At 38.4% G+C, this 25397-nt stretch overlaps 1 protein-coding gene across 1 annotated transcript in view; it reads right to left on the bottom strand.

Annotated features, from left to right (window-relative positions):
- CSMD1 (CUB and Sushi multiple domains 1) overlaps positions 1-25397 on the bottom strand; it is a 909441-nt gene that overhangs the window by 295633 nt on the left and 588411 nt on the right. Inside the window, exons 12-13 of the mRNA XM_044419148.1 lie at positions 3903-4006; positions 2021-2133 (exon numbers count right to left, since the gene is read on the bottom strand). Of these exons, the coding sequence (XP_044275083.1) occupies positions 2021-2133; positions 3903-4006 (217 nt within the window). The remainder of the gene's footprint in view (positions 1-2020; positions 2134-3902; positions 4007-25397) is intronic.

Below are 25397 nucleotides of genomic sequence, written 5' to 3'. Positions count from 1 at the left end.
TAACCTTGAACCTTCCCCGCACTCCCAAAATAAAAATCCTGGCATGCACGCACGCACGCACGCACATACACACCGTACTGTCTCACATACATGTTCAAAAAATCTGAACTATAACCATATACACTACTTTGAAAGTCTTGATTTTCCTGAATAGTGTTCCATATTACCTGAAAGACAAGGTTAGCAATCGTTTTGCCAGCTGTTTGTTTCACCAGAAACATACCTACTAATCATTCTTTTTTATAGCCCAGAGAAAAGGTGGGCAAAAAGTTGATTTTCAGAGGTTTTGGTTATTAATTTGGAACATTCCTGAGCATTGACCATACTGACAGGGAAGCACCTTCTGTAGATCATCTGTTGGTGGGAAGGCACAAAAGCAAAAAGTTGCTCCTTTGTTCTTCCTAAGCCAGCTGGGAACTATGTGGGGAACTGGAAGGGCTATGTGTCCATAAGTTTAACGGAACAGGGGCTGCATGCGTGTGAGAAAAAGAGTGGGAAAGAATAAAGGGGATTTTGGAGGAACTCCGAAAAAGTGTGTTTATATATGCACATGCACACATATTCCTGCAGTGAAGACAAAGGAGGTAGATGTGTATATGTGCACATGCATGTATGGGGAGACACAGTACGGGAGAATGTGAACAGGCTGTGATCCAGAATGGTTCAGAAAAAGAAAACAGGGAAGAAAGAGTTGGCTAGATGAGGGAGCAGAAAGAAAATGCAGTTTTCTTATGTGAAATAGATTTCTGCAGAAGAAGGTGGGTTAAAAGGAATTGATTTGTGTGATGGAGCTCAGCAACTCAAGCTCTGTCTTGACCTTAGTCTTGTGGGAAGGTTGCTAGTTCTTTGTGATTAGCCTTGCCTCCCAAGGCAGCTACTCAGTGGTGTAGCCCAGGTCAGTTTCTCCAATTCCCAAAAGTTTACTTAATTTATGAACTTGGAAATCAGACACTACAACAAATTCTGCATCTGACACCTATATTTGGCAGCCTGATTTCCACAACATCAATTTCATTTGAATCTGCACGGATTTGAAGCCTCTCATTCTTTGGCTGTCAGCAACTCCATTCTCAGGTTACTGGTGGTCTGATGGCTGGATGGGAGCATTTTGTTCAGTATACATTGTTAAGTGAAACAATCTCTTTTGCATTTCTTGGACTAATATTGTTCAAATCTACTTCTACTAATGCTGTGATTGAGTTGTTCAAAAAGGTAATGTACAGAATACCTATACTAAATTGTGCATAGAAATGCATGCATGCAAGCTGCAAGCAAAACTTCCTGTGCTAATGGGAAATTGCATATAGCATGCACATGTTAGGGAGTGTCAGGATCTGGGCAGCTTCAGGGCTCCTCCTGGCCAAGTGCCAGAAAATAGACCTGGTAGTTGCAGGATTAGTCCCAGACTCTACTGCAGCTCTCAGGGCCTTCATAAACACCACCTTGGAGCCTTGGCCTTTCCCTCCAGAGGCTGCCTCAGCAACAGCAGTCTCTAGTGTTCCAAAGCTCTTCACAGCCTGTGGATCTTGCCTGCTTCTGGTTCCTACCTGCTCCTGATTATTCTGTCTTCCTGGTTCCTGACTTCTGGCTCATCTTGACTATGCTTTTGCTTACTGGACTGCACGGCAACTGATTCCTGGTTTTGAACCTGGCCTGTTTGGTATTGTCGCATATGATTTGAATGGGTGATTGGACTCCGGCCTTGTACCATCCTGCCCTGTTGCATGTTTGTTCTGGCATGTTTGTCTGCTACCTGACTGCCCATGTCCCAGACCCTGACTGTGCAAATTGCGTATGAAAAGAAAAGCCAATTTTCAGGGTGTTTTCTTTAGTTCACGGACTGATGTGGCAATTAGTTGGAATAGATTAATGACTGATTCCATTTCAAACTAGTACAGACAGAATATAGAATGACTCATCCATCCATAGTGTCGTAAAACACCCTGGGTATAAACTGTGACACCCACTATTGTATGTTCTCGGGCAATAAGATCACTCATTCATTTCAGCTACAATTTACCTTGATAAACAGCTTTGAATCCAGGTGAGCCTATGCTGTCATCAGACTGCAAGTGGAGCCACATTTGGTTGCTCATGCTCACAATGAGGTCAGGGACGCTGGAGCCTGTGAGCCTGTGGACAAGAGAAACAGTAGAGTCATGGAGCAGCATCCTATTCTGCCTTATCACATCTGGGTAATGCACCACAACTTCTGCCCATGAGTTACAACTTCCGTTTTCATGGTGAAATGTTGAACAAACCCAAACTCAAAAGTACTAATGAAGAGTTTCAGCAAATCAGCAGTCACCCTGAGGTTAAAATTACAAACTCACTTGAGATATGGATCTCCATTCATGTTAGAAGGGTACATCAGAGGCTGACATGCCCTGAATGGGACAACTTATCCAGCAACTTGTGAACAACATGATTGTGGGTACAGAAACCAATTCCAGATTTTTCTTGAGAAAACAAAATTAAGAGTTCTTGTTAACGAGTAATAGAAGGAAGGCAATTGTCCTTCTGGACTCCACACCTCACACACACACCGTGGGATCTTGCCTTTTCATGTTATATGCTCTTTCTTCATTGAAGGCATGGCATCTGTCACATAGCAACCTACTGTACCACACATTTTAAACTTATGTAATGCAACATGCAAAAAGAACCCACAAGTGTCCAGCAAGCACTGTAAAAGTTCCACTAAGAAAGAAGTCTTCCATACACCCGAAGAGAAGAGAAGAGAAGGATCAACAGTACAATGCCTTAAGTGTCAGTGCAACCCCCACAGAAGTAATTTGCTAGTGAAGAGAATTGGGGTAATCTGCTGCTCTTTGAAAGGGTAAATGCAAATGCCATCAGGCCAAATCCCAGACTGGCCCTGAAATTCAAAGAATGTCCTTCAAATGTCATTATCCTTCAACTCAACCAATTCTAAAACATGAATGCAAATGTAAAAGACAACTGCAAAGAACTCAGTGTACTGAAAAATTCATTGTAATGTTAAAGTATGAATCATAATAATACTTATTTATTCAAGGTATTTTCTTCAGTTGCTTGAAGAATGTTATCTTAAATGCTATCTACAATCAATGAAAACTCATCTTATGGAGATGCTGCCTTTACAATAAAATGCTCTACCATCTCAGGTGTTGAAATAAACAGTGAAAATATGTGCACTGAGAAAGAGGAATCACAACATATAATTTACCAGTGGGTTAAGTCTGCCTTCTTTATTCATAACCCCAGTTACAACTTCTGTAGCTGCTGAACCAAACAGGCATCCTTCACTTGTTTTGCCCCAACTCCCATGTCTGCCTCACTCTTTTTTTAAAGTACAGCTTGCACATTTTTATTTCTGAACTCATTTAAAAAACACATAGAGTTCTTCGGGAAAGTGTGTCTAAGAAAATGAGGAAAAGAGTGTTGCAATACCCTAGGAACTGGTAAATCAACCCCACAGGGTTGGGTTGCAGACAAAACGAGCTTCTACTACTTGTGTGTCGTCCTTTAAAGGAGACTATGCATCTGAGCAGCATACACTGAATTCAGCAGCAAAGAATGGTGGCACTTCTACAAGAGGTTCATCCTTCAGGTTCTGGACATCAGAACGCACTGACACATTCTTTCTTGCAAGACTCAGCAGCAGGGATGGAAAGTAGTTAAGAGTAAAGGAGATCCTACATCAATATAAGAAAACGCTTGTGTGTTTTAAGTGACCTCCGTTTTTCAGGTTAATCCAAGACGTATGCTCTTCCTTTTGATACATTTTTGTGCAGTTTTTGGACTGAAAAAGCATTGCCTACCTGTAAGGTAATAACAGATTAAATGGAGGGCAACCCTCCTAAGATAATGTAATCTAAAGTTTAAAAAAATCAGAATTGAAATTAACGTTATGTACTTACACATACAGCACTGTTCTTGTATCTCCCACTTTTCCAGCATCTCCTACTGTAAGTGTGTCATATCCTCTTTCCAGCTCAAATTCTTCAAAGGCAAGCTTTATTACCTAGTAGAGTTTTTAAAAAAGGTACATGTTTGTCAGTAGAATTCTTTTCTATGTTTTCCACAAGAGTAGTTTGCAGTGTGATATACCTTTGTTCAAGCTGAGCATAGGTGCAGTGCATTTCTTATGACCAAGGCATGTTGTTTGGACAGCACTAAGAAAGAGGAACCTAATTCCCATTGCAGTGTTTTAAATATGAAAGCTTTGATAATGCAGATTTTGTAGTTATAGAGGATTAACAATTAAAGTTAGGTCATATTGAAACTCAGTGTTTGAGGCTTGTAAGACAACACACATATACAGAACTAAAACAAAATCAGTACATCTTTGGAACTGTAGAAATCACATCCCACCTTGTGGGAAGCCAGAAATAAAAAAAATGCATGTTATACATCAATGCTTTATCATTTTGACATTGTGTTATAATACAATGCTTTTATCATACAAGACGGGAAAACTTGCAACAATTGAAAATAACTTTCACCACTACAACTGCACTTTGTTAGAACCCAACTATAATTTGTCTGGGTCTGGTATAACCCTGTAAAACATTATCCTTCTCTAAAATATCCTTTATTATGTTTTCAAAAATGGAAAGTAAGGTTATAAAGGTTTTGGAAGACTGAATATTAACTCGTCTATTTTTTCTTCTTTTAGTTTTTGGTGTTTCTAGTATTTAGGTTTCTGACTGCTTGTATTTATAATTATACAGTGCAATAGGTATATTAATTAACTTTTGCTTTTCCCCAAAATTGCAATACAGTTTTCTGATTAAAATGTATAAAATGCCTATAGAAGTTGCATTCAAAATGCTACAAATATTTATGATACTTTTTACTGAGAAAAAATGCAAAATGATATGAAAAAGTGATGGAATGAACTTCTGCTTTAAAAATGTGACAGTTCCGGCAAGTGAAAAAGAAAATTCCTATTTTTCTACCCATTCTTAGATGGGACCTGAGGGAGCTAGTGAGGTAATGCCATAATTCTATGTACGTTTAGACAAAAAAATAAGTCCTACAACTCCAAGCATTCCTGAGACAACTTGCCTACCTGTAGAATACTGGGGCTTTATGTATGCCTAGGATTATGCTCTAACTGATCTTTTGCTCCAACATAAAGGTTGCTTTGGAAAAAGAATGTCTATTTAGAAATTGAGGCCTTGTATCGGCCTTGTATCTGTGGACTACTTTGCAGAGCTGTTGTACCTCTCCCACGCCCACCCACTGCAATATGAGGTAATAGACTGTGAAGGCATTGGCAGATCAATTTTTAAAATGGATTCAGACTTATTTCCCCTGGCAAAATATGGCCTGAGTTATAAAGACCAGTAACTCCTGACTTCGCTTTTACATTTTGCTTTCATTGAGGGGGTGTTTACTGCTGCTGAATCATAGCTACACTACACCCTTAAGTTTCTCCATTGATTTTCCATCTCACATTATCAACTTGAACGACACCAAAAATTGCTGTCATTCAACATATTACAGACTTATACAGGTGACTGAGCTAACCCTGAAGTAGTCTGATCATCTATATCATCTCTATCCGGAGTACTCCCACAGACCTCAGCTTTCAGAAAACACATTCAAGGACCAAAAGAAAGACTAATGTGGGAGCAGAATGGACAAAAGAGAAGCCAGGCCATGAAGAATTACATCCATGCTGTCCATCAGCCTTCAACAATTCAAAGTAACTAAATTCCAAAGAGAATGGAAAGCGGGGGGGGGGGGGGGACTGTTGACAAATTGCGTGACCAACTGAGCACCTTGTTATTTTCCATTTGGATCAGTGGTGGTGTGGGGCAGGGGGTAATCCTATGTAGAAGTTTGCTTGCTTGTTAGTTGGTTTTCAGAGTAAAAATAATTTAAAATATAAACAAAACACCAGTACCTCAGTTGGTTAGCAACCTTGCTGCACAAACTCATAGTTCAAAAGTCTAATATGCTGTATTTTAAGGAGTGGTTTAAAACATATTCAGAGTCATATAATCTATGCATGGAGTGACTGTCTACAATTTCAGATGAAGAGGATACAAAAGAAAATACTATTTTAATGGAGTGCAAACATGTCATCTGTGTAACTCTTAGAGGCACATATATAAGAGAAATAATTAAAAACAAATCATATTCAAATTCATTTTGCCTGCATGCCAGAGTTCAAGTTCAGTGATTTATTACATGTGAACATTTTATAGTCTACATTCGTAAACTTTCTATATTCAGATTTAATTCTTATTAACCATAAAGAAAATGCTATGAAGGCTGAATAATCCATATTCACAACCTCTCGTGTCCTTAGGTGAAGATAAGGATTAACATGCACATATTTTATAATGAAACCACATATATATGAAAAGTAGCTAGAGATAGATAAATTAAGATATTTCCTTTCACTAGTAAAAATTATCATATCAATTAAATGAATTATAAGCAAAATACAACCTAGTGTACTCATATAATTTGAGCTAGTTATCCATAACCTTTATCAATAATTGGACAGAGTTCCTTAAGTCCTGGATGACAGTTGGTGGAACTTGTCTTAAAGCAGGAGCAGAAAGTGCTACTATAAATAAATCACATTTCCTTTGAATACCCTCAGGGATTGTACATCAGCAGCTAACCAGACCTGAACCACAGTGTCATGGGTTATACCTACCCCTTATTCACTTTGTCCTTCCATCCATTCCTATTCCCTATCATCTGATTCATTAATTCTCCCCAACTTCCATCCAGACTGTTTTTCCCTCTTTCATTCTCTCTCACACATGCTCCATTCATCCACACCATCCCTTCAACCTCCTGTCTTTTTCCTCAGTACTCCTCTTGCTCTGTTCAAAGCCTCATGTTGAACTGCAAGAATGTGAGGACTGTTTCCTCAAACAACAAACAGTTCAACTCACAGAACAACAAAATGACACAGAAGAGAAAATGAAGTAGATTCTCTAGGTCCATCTTTCTAGAGCAGGGTCAAGACATGGTATTGGGTGCCCCTTATTCCTGGAATCACTCACATGCAGTGTCTCCACAAGTGCAAGAGTTCTTGTTGTTGTTTCCAATTCACTTTCTTTGATTGCCCATCAGTATTGGGGGTCAACGCTAATCTGTTTGTTCATTTCTTTGGTTACAAGAATGGTTTAAAAAATATCAGACCACCACCATTACCACTCACTTGCAAAGTGCTCTGCTGTCTCCAGAATGGCACCATGGTTTCAAAACATCCTTGTTCCCAAACAGCAGTGTTCCCAGGAATTCAAGTAGCAGCACAAGGGGCACAATCCAGAATGGGTGAATGGGTCTTTGGAGACTATGGGCTATGTGATACCACAGCAAACAAATTCTGTTTACAGTAGCCTGATGGGCAATATAATCATCTTCCATGTACCTTTGCAAGAATATTAATTATTTAATGTACAGTACCAACAAAATATGCATATATATGTATACGGATGTATTGCATTTTTAATCAAAGTTAGTGAGTGACTATATTAGGAAATATCATCATTTAGTGTCCCCAATGTAGCCGACGTTAGCTAAGCAAAGTCTTACTAAAACCAGCAGAACAAGGAAATTGTAGCTAATTGAAGTACCAGTGTTTGCCATGAAATGCACAATGTAATCCTATGTATAGCTGCTGATGCGTAAGCTCCATGCAGTTTAAATAGACTTAGATCCATCTAAGTAGCTTTAATCACAAATACCTTTAGGTGGATTTGGACCCATTTCAATAACCAATCATTTTCTATGAGAGAAAAATGAAATATTTTAAATATAAAGTATCACTGGAATTGCAAACTCAAGATCACCCAGTGTACCATGATTCAGTATGGCTGAAGAAGTTCCATTTACATTCTGATAATATATAGTATGACCAGCATTTTAAGCATTTAAGTTGAAAAGAATCCATCACGTTACCATTCATTTTCCCTCTGGGAACAAATGGTTATCATTGAAATGAGAAGCAAATAATTTTCAGCCATAACATAATGTCTTCCCCCATGTAAAAAGGGGGCTAGTATGTCAAATGCATAATCAGATGACTCTGGTTGCATCTTTGCAATATTTAATAGTATGCTATTTCATTTATTCCTGGGAACATGGGTCCAATGTAACAGCATTCTTAGCGGCAAAAAGGGTTGCAGAAGGAAGTGGAGATAGGAACGCCCTTTTAAATGAAGGAAACTCAGTTCACAGCTTCTAATATTGGAGCCAGGATTTTCTATTTTAATAACGAGGAATTAGTGTGTTGAATTTTGCAGAGGAACTGAATGCTTTCAAAAGTGCAGCAGTGATTCCAAATGTTGCACCAGAAGATATTTGAAATGCAAAATATGTATTACAAATAACATATTCTCTTGAAATAATTTGAAAAACACTCAAATGTTAGGAGCTGAAAAGGAAAACAAACTGAAATCAACAATTCTCTTTTGATGGGTCCAACAATAAGGCTAAACAACATTTGAAGAAAATATACAGTGTAATTCCTTGAACTCTGGTCCTACCACTAAAACTGCCTTATCATAAAATACAATTGATAATCTAAGATGCTCTTTCTGCAGCTTTATAGCTTTAATACACCCTTGAAAAATATGGCAAAATCTCAGAAGGGCAACCGCTTTTAAACCTACAATTGGGAGCTAATTTCTAGAGGTAAAGCCCTGCAGCCTTGCTCAGACAAGGAGGGCATATTTAACTTGTATTCCAACACTGTACCTACACTGAACTAACAAATGGCAATTTAGAAAATTTAGAGCTGCACAGTGGGATGTGATGTCACAGCCCATGTTGTGCACAAACGAACATAATACATTCAAATTTCATGGTATCTGGAAGTCTACATGGCACAGGAGAAAATCCATGAACCTTGGAACTTGACAGTGCTAATGTGAAAGCTAAAGAAATGTGCATGATGCTACGCTTAAGAAGCTGATTTGCCTCTTCTTTATGAAGAAGACTGGGATATGATATAATACAATGCAAATATCATAGGCTGATTACTCTGTGAGTCAACAAAAACTTGTCCTTGTGCTGATTCTGATGGCCCCAGTGATGGCTCCAGTAAGTAGTATTGTCAGCACCCCTCATTCCCACTATTTGTTTATCCCCAAGTTTTCAAGCTTAAAATCCCATAAAGCATGGATTTAAGAAAGATATCCTACATGTAGTTAAATAAATATGTTTTACTTTCTGCTGCAGCAAGCAGAAACAATAGCTGTTCCTGTTAGGCTAGACCAAACGAATCCTCCATCTGCTGCATTTCTTTTTCAGGCATCTTTCCTATCCTGAAATAGGACCTAGAATTAAGATGCACTTTGAAAATGTTTGCCATCACATTGATTTACTCTTGTCCTTTTCATTTCCTTTGTATCCACAGCCTGCCTTCAATCCCTGGCCCTGTGTTTTCAATGCTTTAATTTTCATATTAATGCAAATAAAATGTGACATTCAAAATTTGTTTTCTACAAGCTTAACAGAACAGAATTTGTACTTAACAGTATTAAATTATTCAAGTAATTTTAATTCAAACTTTATAATAATTTACAGCAAGGAAGTATAATCATTTCCACAAAACACAAGGCAATCAACTAAATTGGATACAGTTTGCTTGTTATCATCTTATCTCTGCTCTACCTGATTTAAGTACTGGGAAAGAGAGAAAAGTTAATAGATCTAATGAAGAGTCCAATTCTTTCAGTCATAAAACAGCTCTAGTTAAGGTAGTCACTGCTTCTTATAAAGCTTTCCAAGATATCCTTCATTGATCCTCCATAAAATGATTTACCAAATCTGCTTTCTAAGAGCTCCTGATGGAATTAAATTTAGAACATGGAACTTGCCACAAATGTACAACCAACACTCCAGTAATTCCAGATTATGTCTGAAGAAAAGATTCCATGAATCCTCAGCATCACCATTTCAGCAAACTCTTGGAATGCCATAGTGACAAACAAACAAACAGTCAATGTAGTTTCCTTCCTTGTAACCCAGATTAATTTGCCAAAGTTGAATGGGAAGTACTTATTTGGAATGGGAAGCCTATTTGGGACTGGGGGCAGAATTGCCCCTCCAGACCTCTGCAATCCATATAACCTGAAGACAGATTTCCCTGTCCTCCTTGTCAGTGGGTTCTACCTGAGACCATATAGGAGGGTGTCAGAGAGTAAAAAGGATTAAGTTGGCTTTGCTTCTTCCTCACCTTTCATAAGCAAAGAAGGCTTAGGAGCAACAAAGATGACTGACCATGGCTCAATTGCACTCCCACTGCCCCCTCCCTTTATTCTGTGGGGGTTAGTCGTTTGGAGGAAGGAGGTCACACTTGCGTCCCCATACGACACATCGACTGCCCTGGCAGGACAAATTTGCTCCATTGGTTGGAAGTTCCCCATCCTTAATGGTAACATCAATAGGGGCCCTAGTTCACCTATTCATTTTTAATAATGTAACAATATACTTCTCTTTCTTTTCATGCTGTTACACCTACTTAACTTCTTCAGTATCAGTAGAACTTTGCCTGACCTTCAAAGATGCACGTAACTTCTAGCAGAGAGCATATATTCTAGTGTATTGTTTTCAAAAGGTGTAGTGTTTGCCTAATACGTGCAGCGTCTAACCGTGTAGCAGCCTGCTGGACCATCACATTCAATTCAAACTCTAGTCAGCCTGCACTAGTAAACAGAAGAGTTCCTGTCAGCTCACTTAGACATCATCTGCAATGAATATGCAATGATGATGTTCAGTAAATGCTGCATTAAAATGTAAAGAGAATCATAGAACAGAGTCACTGCGGATTTCTCCCTGCAGTATTATGTGACTTACTTTTAAAGCAGACTTTATGATTTATAATTCTTGACTTCTGGAAAAAAATCTAAAACATAATTCGTTAACAGTAAAACAATATAGCTAATATAAACTTTACCACACACCAGTGAAGTCAGGGAAGAACTTTTAGAATTGAATATGTAAAAATTAATGCTAAAATTATAATCACAAGGACTCAAATATAGCCCTATTAGCATCCAAATAATTTTGTATGAGTTCAGGGGGGCAGCTGTTTGCTGGAAATTCAAGGTTTGAATTACTAGGATAGGGGCAAGATTATAAGTGTCTTAAAGTTGATGAAAAGAGGGTTAAGAAAGCATGTGGCATTGGCAGGTGTGTGTTCAGCAGAGTTTCAAAACAATGTTCCCCAAGATTGCATTGCTGGCTTGACAGGGAGCTGCCATTGTGAGAAAGAAAGGAGCCCAAAGGTCTAGTGGCAACCTCCCTACAATGGGCTAGCACTGAACCAATGGGAAGGCTGACTGGCTCAGCAAGGCCAGGATGGGTATAGTTGCAGCCAGTTCTTGCTCTAGTCTACCTAAGGCTCATAAAGTGGACTCATGCGCCAGCCAGGTCCATTGCTGCCAAAACAATCTCCCATAATAGCACTTTCAGTAGATAAAGGTAAGTCTCTGGTCATCAGGGCTGGGAAGGCATTTTGGCTGCCTTGCAATTGGCAAGCATAGAGGGAAGGACGTTTGCCTTCATCACTGCAAGAGGAATTCATGCAAATACGTTGATCTATACATGAGGGGCTGTTCCAATAGAACTGTATTGTTTATGTCACAATTGGGCAAGTGGTTGGGTGGGGGATTATAGGCATTGGTTTGAATCAATTTGGAAAAGGGGAAAGAAATTAGGCTTGCCGCCCCTCTGTGGTATGATTTTTTAAGAGAAGTGATCAAGACCAGGATGTGACACCAAAACCAGGGCAGTGTGGCGGCTGTGACCTTGCCACACCCAGGATGGAGGGAAAGAGCTGCATGTTAGCAGCTCGTTTCATTGTGAGTTCTCCCTGCTAGCAACCAGTAACAGTCTGGCCAGGTGGGCCCGGGAGAAAACCAGAGAGCAGACAGGTTTCCTAATGGTGGGATCTAGGTCCAATGACTATCTTATTCAAAATGAATAAGGTTGTGGCAAATTTATTAGGCAATGGAAATGGTATCTCAGGTTCATTCCTTTTATCTGCCACATTAGGCACTGTGCTTGCCACATAGCTTTATAATACTCTGAAAATATGCAAATGCACATATATTTAACACAGAACTAAACAAGCAAACAAGCAAATAAATCTGCAAGACAGCGTGCCTGTTAATCCAAAGACAACCAGATTAAATTTCCATACAGGTATAGCTGGTTCTATTGTGCTTTGCTATATTGTGCTTTTCATATATTGCACTTTTTACAAATTGAAGGTATGTGGCAACCCTGCATTGAGCAAGTCTATCAGCACCATTTTTCCGACAGCATTTGCTCACTCGTGTCTCTGTGTCACATCTTAGTAATTCTCAGAATATTTCAAACTGTTTTCATAATTATTATATTTGTAACTACAGATGTGGTGGAAACAGCAAGAGAACTAGAATTAGAAGTGGAGCCTGAAGGAGTGAGTGAATTGCTGCAATCTCATGATAAAACTTTTAACAGATGAGGGGTTGCTTTTTATAGATTAGCAAAGTTAAGTGATTTCTTGAGATAGACTCTTCTCCTGGTGAAGATGCTGTGAACATTGCTGAAATGACAACAAAGGATTTAGAATATGACATAAACTTATTTGATAAAGTGGCAATAGGTTTTGCGAGGATTGACTCCCAACTTTTGAAAGAAGTTCTACTGTGAGAAAAATGCTATTGAACAGCATCATAGGCAGAGAAATCTTTCATGAAAGGAAGAGTCAACTGATGCCGCAAACTTCTTTGTTGTCTTATTTTAACAAATTGTCACAGTCACTTCAGCCTTCAGCAACCACCACCCTGATCACTTAGCAGCAGCCATCAACATCAAGGCAAGACTCTCCACCATCAAACATTACGACTTGCTGAAAGCTCAGATGGGATAGCAATTTTTAGCAATACAGTAGACTTTAATTAAGGCTTCTACATTGTTTGTTTAAACATAATGCTTTTGCACACAGTACAGTGTAAGCACAACTTTTATATGCACTGGGAAACCAAAATAAGTGTGACTTGCTTTATTATGATATTTGCTTTATTTTAGTAGCCTGGAACTAAACCTGCAATATCTCTGAGGTATGCCTGTAATGTATTCCCTCAATCCCCCGAATGCATACTTTCTTATTAAAAGTGTGTTGTTTTACATTGATAACAATGTAAGGACAAAACCAGAAGAAGGGAAACAATAAGTTCAACAGAAAGCTTTTTGTTGTATTTGTTTGAGCAAATAAATAGGACTTCAAAACCCAGACTTCTTCATATAATATGCTTTGTGACTTTGGAACAGCACTGGTTATAAAGGGGAAACATTCTTTGAAAGTTTGAGTAGAGTTCTAAGGAGAAGCATATATGAAACAGGAAAATAAATATGTTTATAAAATAGGGCGGAAAAGGCCACATGGGAGACGGTAGATATTGTGTCCCAAAACAAGCAACAAGGAAAAATATTTCTTCCTGAATTTTTTTTGCCAATGAGTTTAAGGAAAGCTTTAGGGAGTTATGCAAATCAGCGTAGAGCTTCGACAGAAAAGTACAAAAACTGTTCTTGCTTTCTAACCTAAACTATAGTTGCACTATAGTTGCACTATTGTTGCACTATAGTTTACTTAGTGAATTTTGTGGCTCCGTGAACATGAGCAAGTCTTTGTGGAAACACTAAAGCCACATTATAGCGGATATTATTATTATTATTATTATTATTATTATTATTATTATTATTATAACATTTCTATGCTGCCCCTTGCCAAAAACAGCATGACCCTTGTGTCCCACCCTCCCTCCCTCTTCATCCAATCTTGCCCTGTGCATTTTTTTTGTTCCTTTGTTGATAAAAAGTCCTCAAAGAGAAATGTTTTGCTGATGTGGAAGAAGTGAAACAAAAAATGGCAGACGCACTAAAAGGCATCAAAATCAATGAGTTCAAAACCTGTTTTAGGCAGTGGAAAAAAGTCTTGATAGGTGCCTTGCAGCAAACAGAGAGTACTCTGAAGGTGACTGAAGTTTCAACATAAGTACACAATTTTTTATAAATACTTTCCTGGCTTTCTGGGGTCCCCCCTTGTATTTCTGTCAAACTTTTCTAGTCATTATAGCCTTTCTCTTAATGAAACAGAATGGATTTAGCTTAACACCAGATAACTTAAACTATGGATTGGATACAAAAGTGCCTTTGCATTCACAGAAGGGCTCTTCCATGTGCAGATACCCCCCTCTGTTTCACACACACACACACACACACACACACACACACACACACACGGAGGGAGGGAGGGAGGGAGGGAGATGTAAAAGAAAATCCCAAAAGGCAGGAAATGCAGGGCAATTGAGGTTGAGCAGAGAAGAAAGGGCTACCCCTAAACCAGAACAAGAAAAGAATGTGGCCAATGGGACATGAATTCAAAGAATCTCAAAAAGATGTAGCTGAGTACCAACAGGACCACAAATTCTAAAAACAAAAATGAACACTTCTCCACAAATTTCTGTGGGCTTCCACTTGTCAGATATAATTCTAATCAAGTCAGCATAACTTCACTGACGGGAAATTGAATTAGAGGTTACAGAAAAGATGTCTATTCTGAGTTTGGCCTTCATGTATCTCTAGCTAAATGTCAATTGACAATATGTTTGTTGAGGCTATGTGGTTGTATTGCCATTCGTAATTATTTATTAGAGTGACTAAACCTATATGCAGTAAAGAATTAATAAATGCCATGTTTTGACAGCTGTGCTGGTTCAAGGTTGGGGATAATAGGTCACCACTTTGAGTTAATTGATGAAGAAGTAGGCAACCAGAAAGAACAAATTGCAAATAGTGAAAATAAAATGTACTAAAAGGAAGTGCTTTACCTACCAAGTTTAATCAATGGTTTAATCAATCGTAGAAGCAAGGATCCTTTGCCTGACCTGCTAACCTTATCTCATGCTGAAACATGCTTCTCCTTATCCTGGACCAGTTTAAATAATTTCCCCATTGATGATAAAAGCACAGGCTCTGAACCCCTATTGTGTATTATGGAAGTATGAAACAATTATTGCATATTAAAATAATAATTAATTCTCACAATAATGAACAGAACAGCAGTCTCTTCCCAGCTGCAAGGATCTTGAACTGTGGAGAAGAAAAGGAGTGGGGTAGATACTACATTTGTATCAATTGTCTAATTGAGTGATTTTATTTACAGTACTTTCGTAGCAGTCCATATCTAGGCAGATTCCAGAGCAGTGAATGATAAAAAGAATTAAAGCAACCCAACAAAAACAGGGTACCACAACATATAGCTTCTCCTGGAGGCAAGAAAGGCATCCTGGATCCACAGCAGCTACATTTCCACCCACTTATTCCTCAAGCCTCACCCATCTTCCAGCAAGCAAAGACTACAATCAGCAGCTAATCAGAGGTAAGAGCTTTCCCCTGCTGAACACTGAAAAGTCTTTCTTAGCATGGAACTCTCTTCCATGCCAAGTATGGTTTTTCAAAGTCGGGTGCTTCAGCATTGATCGCTGCACAAATGGCCAGGTAAACAGTTGATACATAAGCTTCTAAACAGTCTTCATGGGAAGTTCTGTGTTAAGTTCATTGCCATAATCTCACTCAGAAATGATCAGAGCATAGGTTACTGAAGCCAGGGTATCCCTGTCCAGACAGGGCATAACTGGATTATGAGCTAGGGAGGGTAGAGTACCACCTGAGCATATAGACACAAAGATGACCAATGGAGGATCCCAAGCAATGAACATTCTCCTTCAAACAGATGCAGTCTTATCCAGAACAGGTTAAGCACCTTCCATCCAGTCAGAACTGCCCACTAACAGCATCTTCAGCCTGTAAGCCTTTATTCAGTCCTGCACATACACTTGGTGACATTAGTGTATAGAGGAGGTCCCAAAGGAAGCATCCTAGTGAAGAGATATTGTAGTCATGACTGCAGGAGATAGCAAGTTATAATGTTTTTGATCTCAGCCTCCTTCTACAATACTGTGGAAGAGTTTTACTTTAGCGCTACGACTGCACAAGGTCTTGGACTTAACATTTCATTCAAACTCAGCATTGACTATGATTAACAAGCATTTCTACAAGAAGCATCCATTTACTGGCTATAGCAAGCAGTCCTGTTTACATTGCTTTAATCAATCTTTCTAAAGCATTTTGGAGTGAAGTGGAAACACCTTAATCCTTGGAGATTTTGTGATTCCTCGCCAGACCAACAGAAGGTTGATAAGAAAGCATCCAAGTGTTGTTGAAAGGCAACAATGTTCATGAGAGAAGACTACAACACTAGGAAAAGTTTAGGGAGGAAGAAGAAGGCAAAGACCAAATATGAGATGCATCAGTCCCATAAAGGAAGCCACAGCCTGCCTACATAAAGTATATTGGACCTTAAAATATTTATTTGCCAGCCATTTCAACCTATGATCAATTTTGGGAACTTGCTGTCCCTGATTCAGGAATTCAACAACCAGAGAGCTGTAATTTTGTTCTCTTCCATAAAGCAATAGAGAATGGAAACAGCAAAATAAATTCTTGAAAGTACAGGATCACTGGCATATATTCTCATGCATTTTGTTTTTATTTGGTGCAAGGAGAGCACTTCCTTAATACAATATAAAATTTATTCGGTTAAAAAGTCAATGCATACACAATAAATACCAACAGATTACTTAGGGAAGAATAGATTGCTACATTTTCTGGGTTGTGCAGCAAAGACTCTTGTGATTTGCATTGTTCCCAGAGCCACTTGAGCAAATTAAGAACTGTGCAGTCATCCTGAGGATGCATGTTATTGTACAAGAGCCCAGTATGTAATTTAGCGGGGCTTTTTAGCCTATTCATAGTTCAGTCTTGTATGAATCTGCACCACCCTTTATACATTCGGTTTACAGCTAAAGGCAAAGAAAGACCCTGAAGTCTGGGAAAAGAGAGATATGGTAAAATGTTTTTGTAGAATGCATAGCACTGGCATTTATGTGAAAATGTCCTCCTCCTTAGAAGGTACTGCTTCAAATGGATTATCCAGCCCTGTTCGATTATGGGTGGATGCACAGGGCAATGCTTACATCTGTAGACGCCCCTCTTGCTTCCTTGGTTTCAGACTTTGCTGCAGTTTAGCTTGGTCCTAGTATTGCCTGATTACAGACTCACAGAGTAGTTCTAGTGCACAACCCGGTATTTGAGTTCTGCCAGCTGAAAGTCTATATGCAGCATTTCGCAAAATCTACAAAAAGCGGATGGAACTTGAGACACGCTCCCCAAAGGAAAGATATGCCAACAAATGCACCTAGGTATGCGGGCAGAAGGCTCCACTGGTAAAGTAGTATGTGGGAAAGACATGGATAAAGTGTGTGCGTGCAGCGGGGCTGGGAGAGAATAGCAAGTTTGCCTAGGATAAGGATAGCACAAGGAACAAGCACAGCAATTCAGTGGTAAATCTGGAAGTGAAGACACTTTTAATGATAGTTCCAAGAAATACACCATCAAAAAGTGTCCAAAAAATTAGGCAGCAAAAACCCCCTTTGTCTCCATCAGGAACTTTTCAAAGCTAAAGGGTTTTAATTACCCATTCAAGAATAATCCATGATAAAATATGTTTTTTTTGGGGGGGGGAATTAATCACCACCCACCCAGTCCCAGATATACTGTATGTTCATATAGTAAACTTTTGTGATCTAAGCTAAAATCTGTTACAATAAATACTCTGTAATTTCACTTCTCTTAGGCTGATATTCAATATTGGTAATTAAATGATTTTTCATTCCATATAGACTTCAAAATGTAACCAAACTATCACTTATAACTCTTCACTGATGGAATGTATGTACATGCTCATTATGCCCAAATGTGACTGTAAATATTAGATAGATTTGATTTCAAAACAAACCAGAATTATTTTTAAGTCAGTATTTCACTCTACTGGCTTTAGGCAGCTTTTCATCTATCAAAACTTGTATTTGTATTTTTTAAAATATCCAGATAAGGGTTTGAAAGATTTTACAATATTTGTTGTAAAACAATATTTTTATAATATTGAAAGGTTATACAATATTTGATTAGTTTTATTGATAGGTTCATGGTATCAATCTTCAAATCATAGAATCAGATAAGTTTGATTTTGATTTTGTGCAGTTCAGGACTCCAGGTAAAAGTACCCCTAATAGCTGGCTGTCCAACTGCATCTTGAACACCTCCAGAAATTAAAAAAAATCTCCATTCATTATGTGTTGGGCTAATAAATGCTTTGTGTCACACCATTGGGTGTCCCATCCACCCTTTCACCAATGCCTCTCTCCTGGTTTCTTTCTCACAAATATGCCTATATAATACTTATGTTTCCAAACACCTATTTGCCACTCTCACATTTCACATATTTATGTGCACAACTTAAAAAGCAACAGAACATGAGTGGTTTGCTACAAACCCTGCCTTGCATTGTTGTTAAGGATTGTTAAGAGAAAGTGCCTCTGTTCAATATTCAGAGATTCAGAACCCTGCACTAAAGCTCACTCCATTCATCAGATCCTCTGACATTTATTGGGAACTGCTTTTAGTCCAGTTTACTCTAGAAAGGGGGCATATATACCAAAATATAAACGGAGTTTAAATCATGACTAACTTGCCCCACGGATTCAACAAACATTATATTCAGTTCAGGATCAAGCCAAGTCTATTCCATCCTTCCATAAAGAAGGCCAAAAGAGAAAGAGAAGCAAGGATGAACAAAGTATGGCTTCTTTCACACCTTGAAACTACTATATAACTATAGGCCAGAAGGCCTGGAGTTCATAAACTGGAGTTCTGATGTAATTTTATTTGCTCGAGGAAGGTTCTGATTTGGTCAGGGCACAGTGAATGGTAATGAATTCACATGTGTACAGACTGAGCATCAGTGTTCATGGTTGGGAATGTGTGTCTTAAGTCCAATTTGTTAATTTGGCTACTATACCTTTGGACCTGAATGCACGCTTTTAATCTTTCCCTTTAAGACAGAACTATGCATCTGTGTGCATATACACAATATTAGTTTCCCTTTTTATGGAAATGATGAAGCAGATGTGTTACTTGATGCCTCCTTGACCTCACAATAAATTTGGATGCCTTTGAAGTCCAAAAAACACTTGTTTTTCTGGCAGAAGAATGCTTACTAAATATGTGGATACAGCAGATAAATTGGTGGCTAGCTCACAAGATAATCTTAAAAGTGTTGAAGAACAGCCCATCTATTGCTATTCATGTTACATGGCAGAAAGACAAAAAAACCCCACAAAAGTAGCCTTAAAATGATTTTTAAAGGCATTAATCAGGACTAATTAAGGCTGAAATCAGCATGTCTACTTTGTTATATATTCCACTGGAACCAAGGAACTTCCTTCAAGTTCCAAGTGAATTTGCAAATCTATGAAGAACTAGATCAGACCTAGAGTCCATCTGGTAGTCCAATATCTTGTTTCAGCAGTGACCAGCCAAATGTGAACCTACAATTCTTGGTAGTTTGTTCCCATCATATGGCTAGAATCAGGCTATTCCAATTGGATTTACTAATCCACTGTGCTTAATTCTCCAAAGTAAATCAACAAAAACAAATACCTAGTATTTGAGATTGCTTTCCATCCAAGATTCAGCTATGATAAAGAAACTGCAAAGTAGCCACAAGAGATCTGGATGCATAGAATATACTGTTTATGCTCCTAAATACCCCTAAAAATTCAAAAGGCTTCTGAGATTGCTCTGTACCGTTTATTTCTTCCTCAAAATTAGCTAAGTTTAACAAATAACACAAAAATCTTCTTAAAATGCATGAAGCATACACAGGTATGTGTGTGCACATGTGTGTGTGTGTGCATGTACACGTATACACACACAGATGTAATTGGTATTTCAGAAGAGAAGACCTCTCCTGAATTGAAAGTATTAATATGAATGCATTCAAATTCAGCTTCAACCCAGAATACAATGTTATTTCAGTCAATTAAGTATTTTGAAAATGGCTTCTGCCACTGAGTTATTGCAAAGGTAAAAAAAATCATATTTATGAAAAATGTCACCAGTAATACGAACAGAAAACATAATTTAGCTTTTTCCTATTTTTATGCAGACATGACTGAATAGCTGTATTTTAAGGTATCAACTGTTGCAATTGCATCATAAGCTTTTATTTTTTTTAATATAAGCAGTTTTTCAAACATCACAAGCTTTTTTTGCGGGGTAAACCAATAAAAGCATCCACTTTCTACTTAAAATATGTACTTTCCAAGTCCTCATATTTGCATGAAAATGCTTGAAAGCTAGACTTCAGGGCATTAAGAATGACAATATACTAGAATTCCCCTTAGCCAAATTATGCATATCAAAAATGTTCTGGATATCCAAGTCTACAGTTTGTCCCCAAGTTACTCCATGCATGTAAATGTATAGCAAACTACACTTCTGTTTATCCAAAGTCATTCATGTCCCCATAGTCCATTCAAATATATTCAGTTGTGCTTTGTTTGAATAACTGCTTGTCAAAACGTATTAATAGGTAAGCTACATATCATAGCAGTTAGACCAATCCCTTTCATCAATCCCAATGCACTCTTTTGGTATTAACAATGTTTTGTGTACAGTCAACATTACTGGACACATAATCTTGCCAAGTCTAATGTCGCATAATCTTGCCATCATAACTGTGTATCCTGCAAGAGAATATACAAAGATGTGTCTAGTATTTTTGAAAATATGTTCTACAAGTAAAAAGGGTTCAACCATTTCAGTTTATATATTCATGTTTAACAGATATGATGGAGGACAGAAAACTCATTAAAATTGTTTAGTCCTTAAGCAAGCCAGTGCAAGCAGATTATTTCAAATGCATCACAATCTATCTAGCTTTCTAGCTATTATAAATGGTTTTTAGCTTCCTGTCCGATCCTTCATCAAATGTTATTCAGAGCAGGCACTACTTCATGGCTCAGGCTGGATCAAACTGAAGTTCATTATACCTTTTTGGAGGGCCTACTGTAAGGAATATGGTTGTTTATTCCTCAGTGTTTCGAATGTTGTTATCCAATGTTCAGCTAATACAGGACTGGAAACATTATTTTTTCACAATCAGCAATGGGTTCATAACCCTTTTTATTTTCCCAGCATTTTAACAATTAATTGGTTTTATCCTTGTTTTATCATTATTTATTTGATGTAGTGTGTTATGTGTTATTGCTATGATTTCTTTGTTCTTTTTTTTTCGGTTTATTGTCCTTTGTAAGCCATCCACAGACTTTTAGTTATGGGACGGCATAGAAAAACTTTAAATAAATGAATAATAAGTGGGTAATATTAATAAGAAAAGAAAATGCTGTTCTTTCGACTCCTTTGCAAATGGGTGATTGGTGCTAATAGTGGTAAGTTTCCCTTGGACTACACACAAATACACAGATTTGCTACTTCTGTGTATTTGTATTTCTCTTCCTGGGTCAGAGACATGCAGGTCAGAGTATAAACAATGGGTGAGATCTATATATTACTACCCACTGAAATGAACAGTATTTAAGTTTGTTATAACTAATACGTGATCAATTTAAATGGGTTATTCTATGTGTAAGTATGATTCCAACCCAGTAACTTTATTTTTTAAACATTTACACACCTGAAAATAATAATATACTGATAAAATATAAAGAACAAGGGAATGTAAGTGAATTGCTGCCCGCAGTGGCTAGCATAATACAGTTAACTTTGTGTTGCAGCAAAACCAATCAAAATCTGAAACCATTACAAAAATAAAAATGATGGTGCCCCCAAAGCATAAGAACTGCTTTAAAATGGTTACAATTATAATTAGCTCTTTGAAAATGTTAGAAGTGAAGAATGATAAAAGTCCGGATCACCGCAGAATGAAAGATATTGTGTAGAACTAAGCCAATCTTTAATGAGTTTGCATTTTCATGTAAAAATATGCATGTTTGATGAAAATAAGTGCTGATCATCTGAGATAGCAATGATGGCTGTGCAAAGGCTGCCAGAGGCTGATTTCTAAAGTTTCATGGTCTGTGCTAGGGATATCAGAGATATCCACAATGTATTCAAATGAGTTCCTATTTACGTTAATCCAATCCATGTCTTTTTCAGCTGACTGCCTTTTCCCAAGGAGTACAGATCCTGCAGACTTGTGGACAGCTTTTTTAACTCCCAGTAATTTTATGCAAATTCAAGCATAGAAAAATATGAAAAACAACAACAACCAAAACTCTACATTTTAACTCATGAGCTAAAGCATATCTGTATGCAGGAGATGTGCCTATTTTAGAAGTGCAAATTTGCACAAGGATAAGTTAGCACAAATGCATTTGGACAACAATAGATAATGGGACAGAAGACCCCTGACAATCCATGAGATGCAGAGGGAATGGATTTAATGAAATCCATACATCCCCACTCTTGCATTGTCTCACAGGACAAAGGTTAGCCAAGGAGGGTGCTGCGCATTGCCAAACCTGCCTCTATCAAGTCATATGACTTTAACGGTAAATTGCCCAGAGAGTCTTTGGGCTCCAGGGGTGGTGTATAAATGAAATAAATAAAATATAGGTGACAGCAAGCAAAGAGTTTTATGTCTGAGCTTAAGCTTTATACAAAGAGCTGGTCCATGCTTTAGCCCAGCTGACTTAAGGGGCTTTCCCAAGAAGGCTCAAATGTGCTCAAGGTTTCACTCTCTTGCAACTATGGCTTTAGAGCCTGATTGAGTTGCACTGTGTGGGATTCCTCAAGGTTTTGTACTTCAAAGGTACAGGTTCTGAGGCTGGAGACCTTTTCTAAGCACATTCGGAGCTGTCATTAATGTCTAGGACTTGGATGAAAAAATAGAGATGCATTAGAAATTTATTTCAATTGGTTTATGACCAGAATGAAGCCCTATTCCCACTTCTTGAATGGAAAGCAACCTGTGGCCAAGACTCATACATGCCTGAGCTATTTTGTCTTAGGGAAAAAAAAATTAAAATGCTTACTTCTGAAATTAGCATGGATACTTTAATCTATGAGGAAATAGTGTATACTTCAGAATACACGATTAACATACGCAGGCATGCATACAAGTACTTTATGATTTTCATGCAAGAAGGGAAAAAAATCTCACAAACTGATATGAACATGAATCAGGCCAGCTTCAAGGTAGAAAAATTTGAAGTTGAGTGTTGCTAGCTTAACAAAATATGAAGCAGGTACCACAGCGTATGTTTTCTGTTATATTTTTCTAACAGAAATAGGCATAAGCCAAACTGTTTTGAGTGAAAAATTTGCATGGCTATATCTTTAAAATGTGTGCACCTTTCAAATTGCTTTTATTTATTTTTAAAATGTGCACATTTCCTTTCAACCTTCTTTAAAGTGCATTTTTTCAAGGACATTTTTCCTGATGCATGGAATGCGTTGCAAATCTACAAAGTTATGGATTTCCAGACACAAATTACATTCTGTCCTTGTCCTCTTCTGGGTGATTCTCTCTCTCTCTCTCTCTCTCTCTCTCTCTCTCTCTCTCTCTCTCTCACACACACACACACACACACACACACACACACATGGGTGGGGGTGGGGTGGGGAGTGGATTTCTTACGTCTCTAAATGCGTAGGAATCTTGTCCTTGGACTCAGGGGAAAAACAACAACAACAACCTTGGGCTGGGCCTCAACACAATGTAATGCATGCAGCTTGTGGCACAGTATGACGGGATAGTCATACAGATAGAATAGCTCTCTATTATACCTTGAGAATTAATCAGCTCTTTGTCTTGTGCTTGGTTATTCACAAATGTTACTAGCCAAACTTTGAACTATGTAAACATGGTGACCTAATTCACTGGACACAGCAGCCCGCTGTAGCTCATGGGGGCTGCCGCACTGTGCACAGGGCCTTTGGCTTGAAGTGTCAGGTGAGCAGTGATGGCCTGAGGGTTTGGCATGACAGCTCCCACAGATACATTAACTTTAGTGAGCAGTTGTGACATGCATGCCCTATGTGCATAATTGGTAAATAGGAAAATAAAACATTAGTAGATAGTTTCACACTGTCTGGCGTTTAGCTAATTTACACGCACTGTGGATCCCATCTTCCCTCTATGTGTGCTCACTCGCTCAACCTGACCATTCATCTTCTGACACAGCAGTGCCTCATATATGACTAGTCTGATTAAGCATCAGCCCAGAAACTCTTAGTAGTGAACATCAGATTAATCACAGAAGATGTGATTTAACCACAGGGGGAAACTGTGCTATAATCTGCAGGCTCAGCACCCCCTGCTGCCCTTTTTATGAAAGAACTATTAGGAGCCTATTGGAGCCTCTTTCTTCATGCAGCTGAGCAACAGAACAGAACAGGGATAAGAACCGCTGGTTAAATAAATGAACGGTGTAATGCAGAGATGATTGCTGAAGGCTGAGGCTGTTGAGGACCCTCGCAACACTTTCTGCATTGCCCTCATGCTGGTTGGAAAGAGCAGATCATGGAATGCTGAGTTAGGGTTTAATATAGCCAACACTAACACAATACGTATTGTTAGTCACTTGTGGTTGGTACCGGAATGAATGGAGGATAAAGAAATATGTGATTTAATTAGCATTTTCTAACAGCTTATTACTTCTGTGAAAAGCAGATCAAATGATGCATCAGTTATTGCAACAACCTGTGCAAGTGCCTCTAGCTAAAATGGCTCATAATTTCATTAACAATCCTACTGCTACAAATTATTTATTGCCACAGTGAAAAGAAAGAAAGAGGAATACATATTTTGCTTTGTTTTGACAAAACCCCTTATACATAATAGGCATTTCATCACATTCACATTCATTCCTGCATGCATAACCCACAGGATTCTTGACTGTTCTTACTTTGGTTCTTCTCTAACTCATTTCTATATGCTTGTGTACATTGTCATTCTACCTCTCCTATTTTTAAGCCCCTATAAGCACTTGTATTGCTGCCTTAATTCTGCAAGTAATATACCATCTGAGATGCAGAAATCAGAGCTCACATCTTTCAGTAACTAGCAGTAAGATTCAGCTTTGTTGGTTGTCTCAAACTGAAACTCTGAACAGATTGTTGAAAGATAGTAGTATTCTGCACAGAGTTATTACGCGCTCCAATGGAGCAAAGCTCAGGGAACCAAGGTTCCATTTAGATGCCAGGAAGCACTTCCTGTCAGTTAAGACCCCGAGGGCGTGGAATGGGCTTCCACGGGAGGTTGTTGAGGCCCCATCGGTGAGGGTGTTCAAAAATAGGCTGGACATGCACATGGTAGGCATGTCGTGAGCGGAGCTGGCTGGAGCCGGGGGTCAGACTAGATAACCCAGGAGGACCCTTCTGACTCTGACTAAAGTTCTAGCTACCTTTCATAACCTGAAACTTGGAAAAGGCACAAAATGTTTCTGCTGTACCAGAAT

Source organism: Varanus komodoensis, unplaced genomic scaffold (genome assembly GCF_004798865.1).
Source record: "Varanus komodoensis strain SLA01 unplaced genomic scaffold, ASM479886v1 scaffold10, whole genome shotgun sequence".
In the NCBI taxonomy this organism is placed as follows: domain Eukaryota; kingdom Metazoa; phylum Chordata; class Lepidosauria; order Squamata; family Varanidae; genus Varanus; species Varanus komodoensis.
Note: the sequence above shows the minus strand (reverse complement) of the source record. Positions and strands in the feature narration are given on the sequence as shown.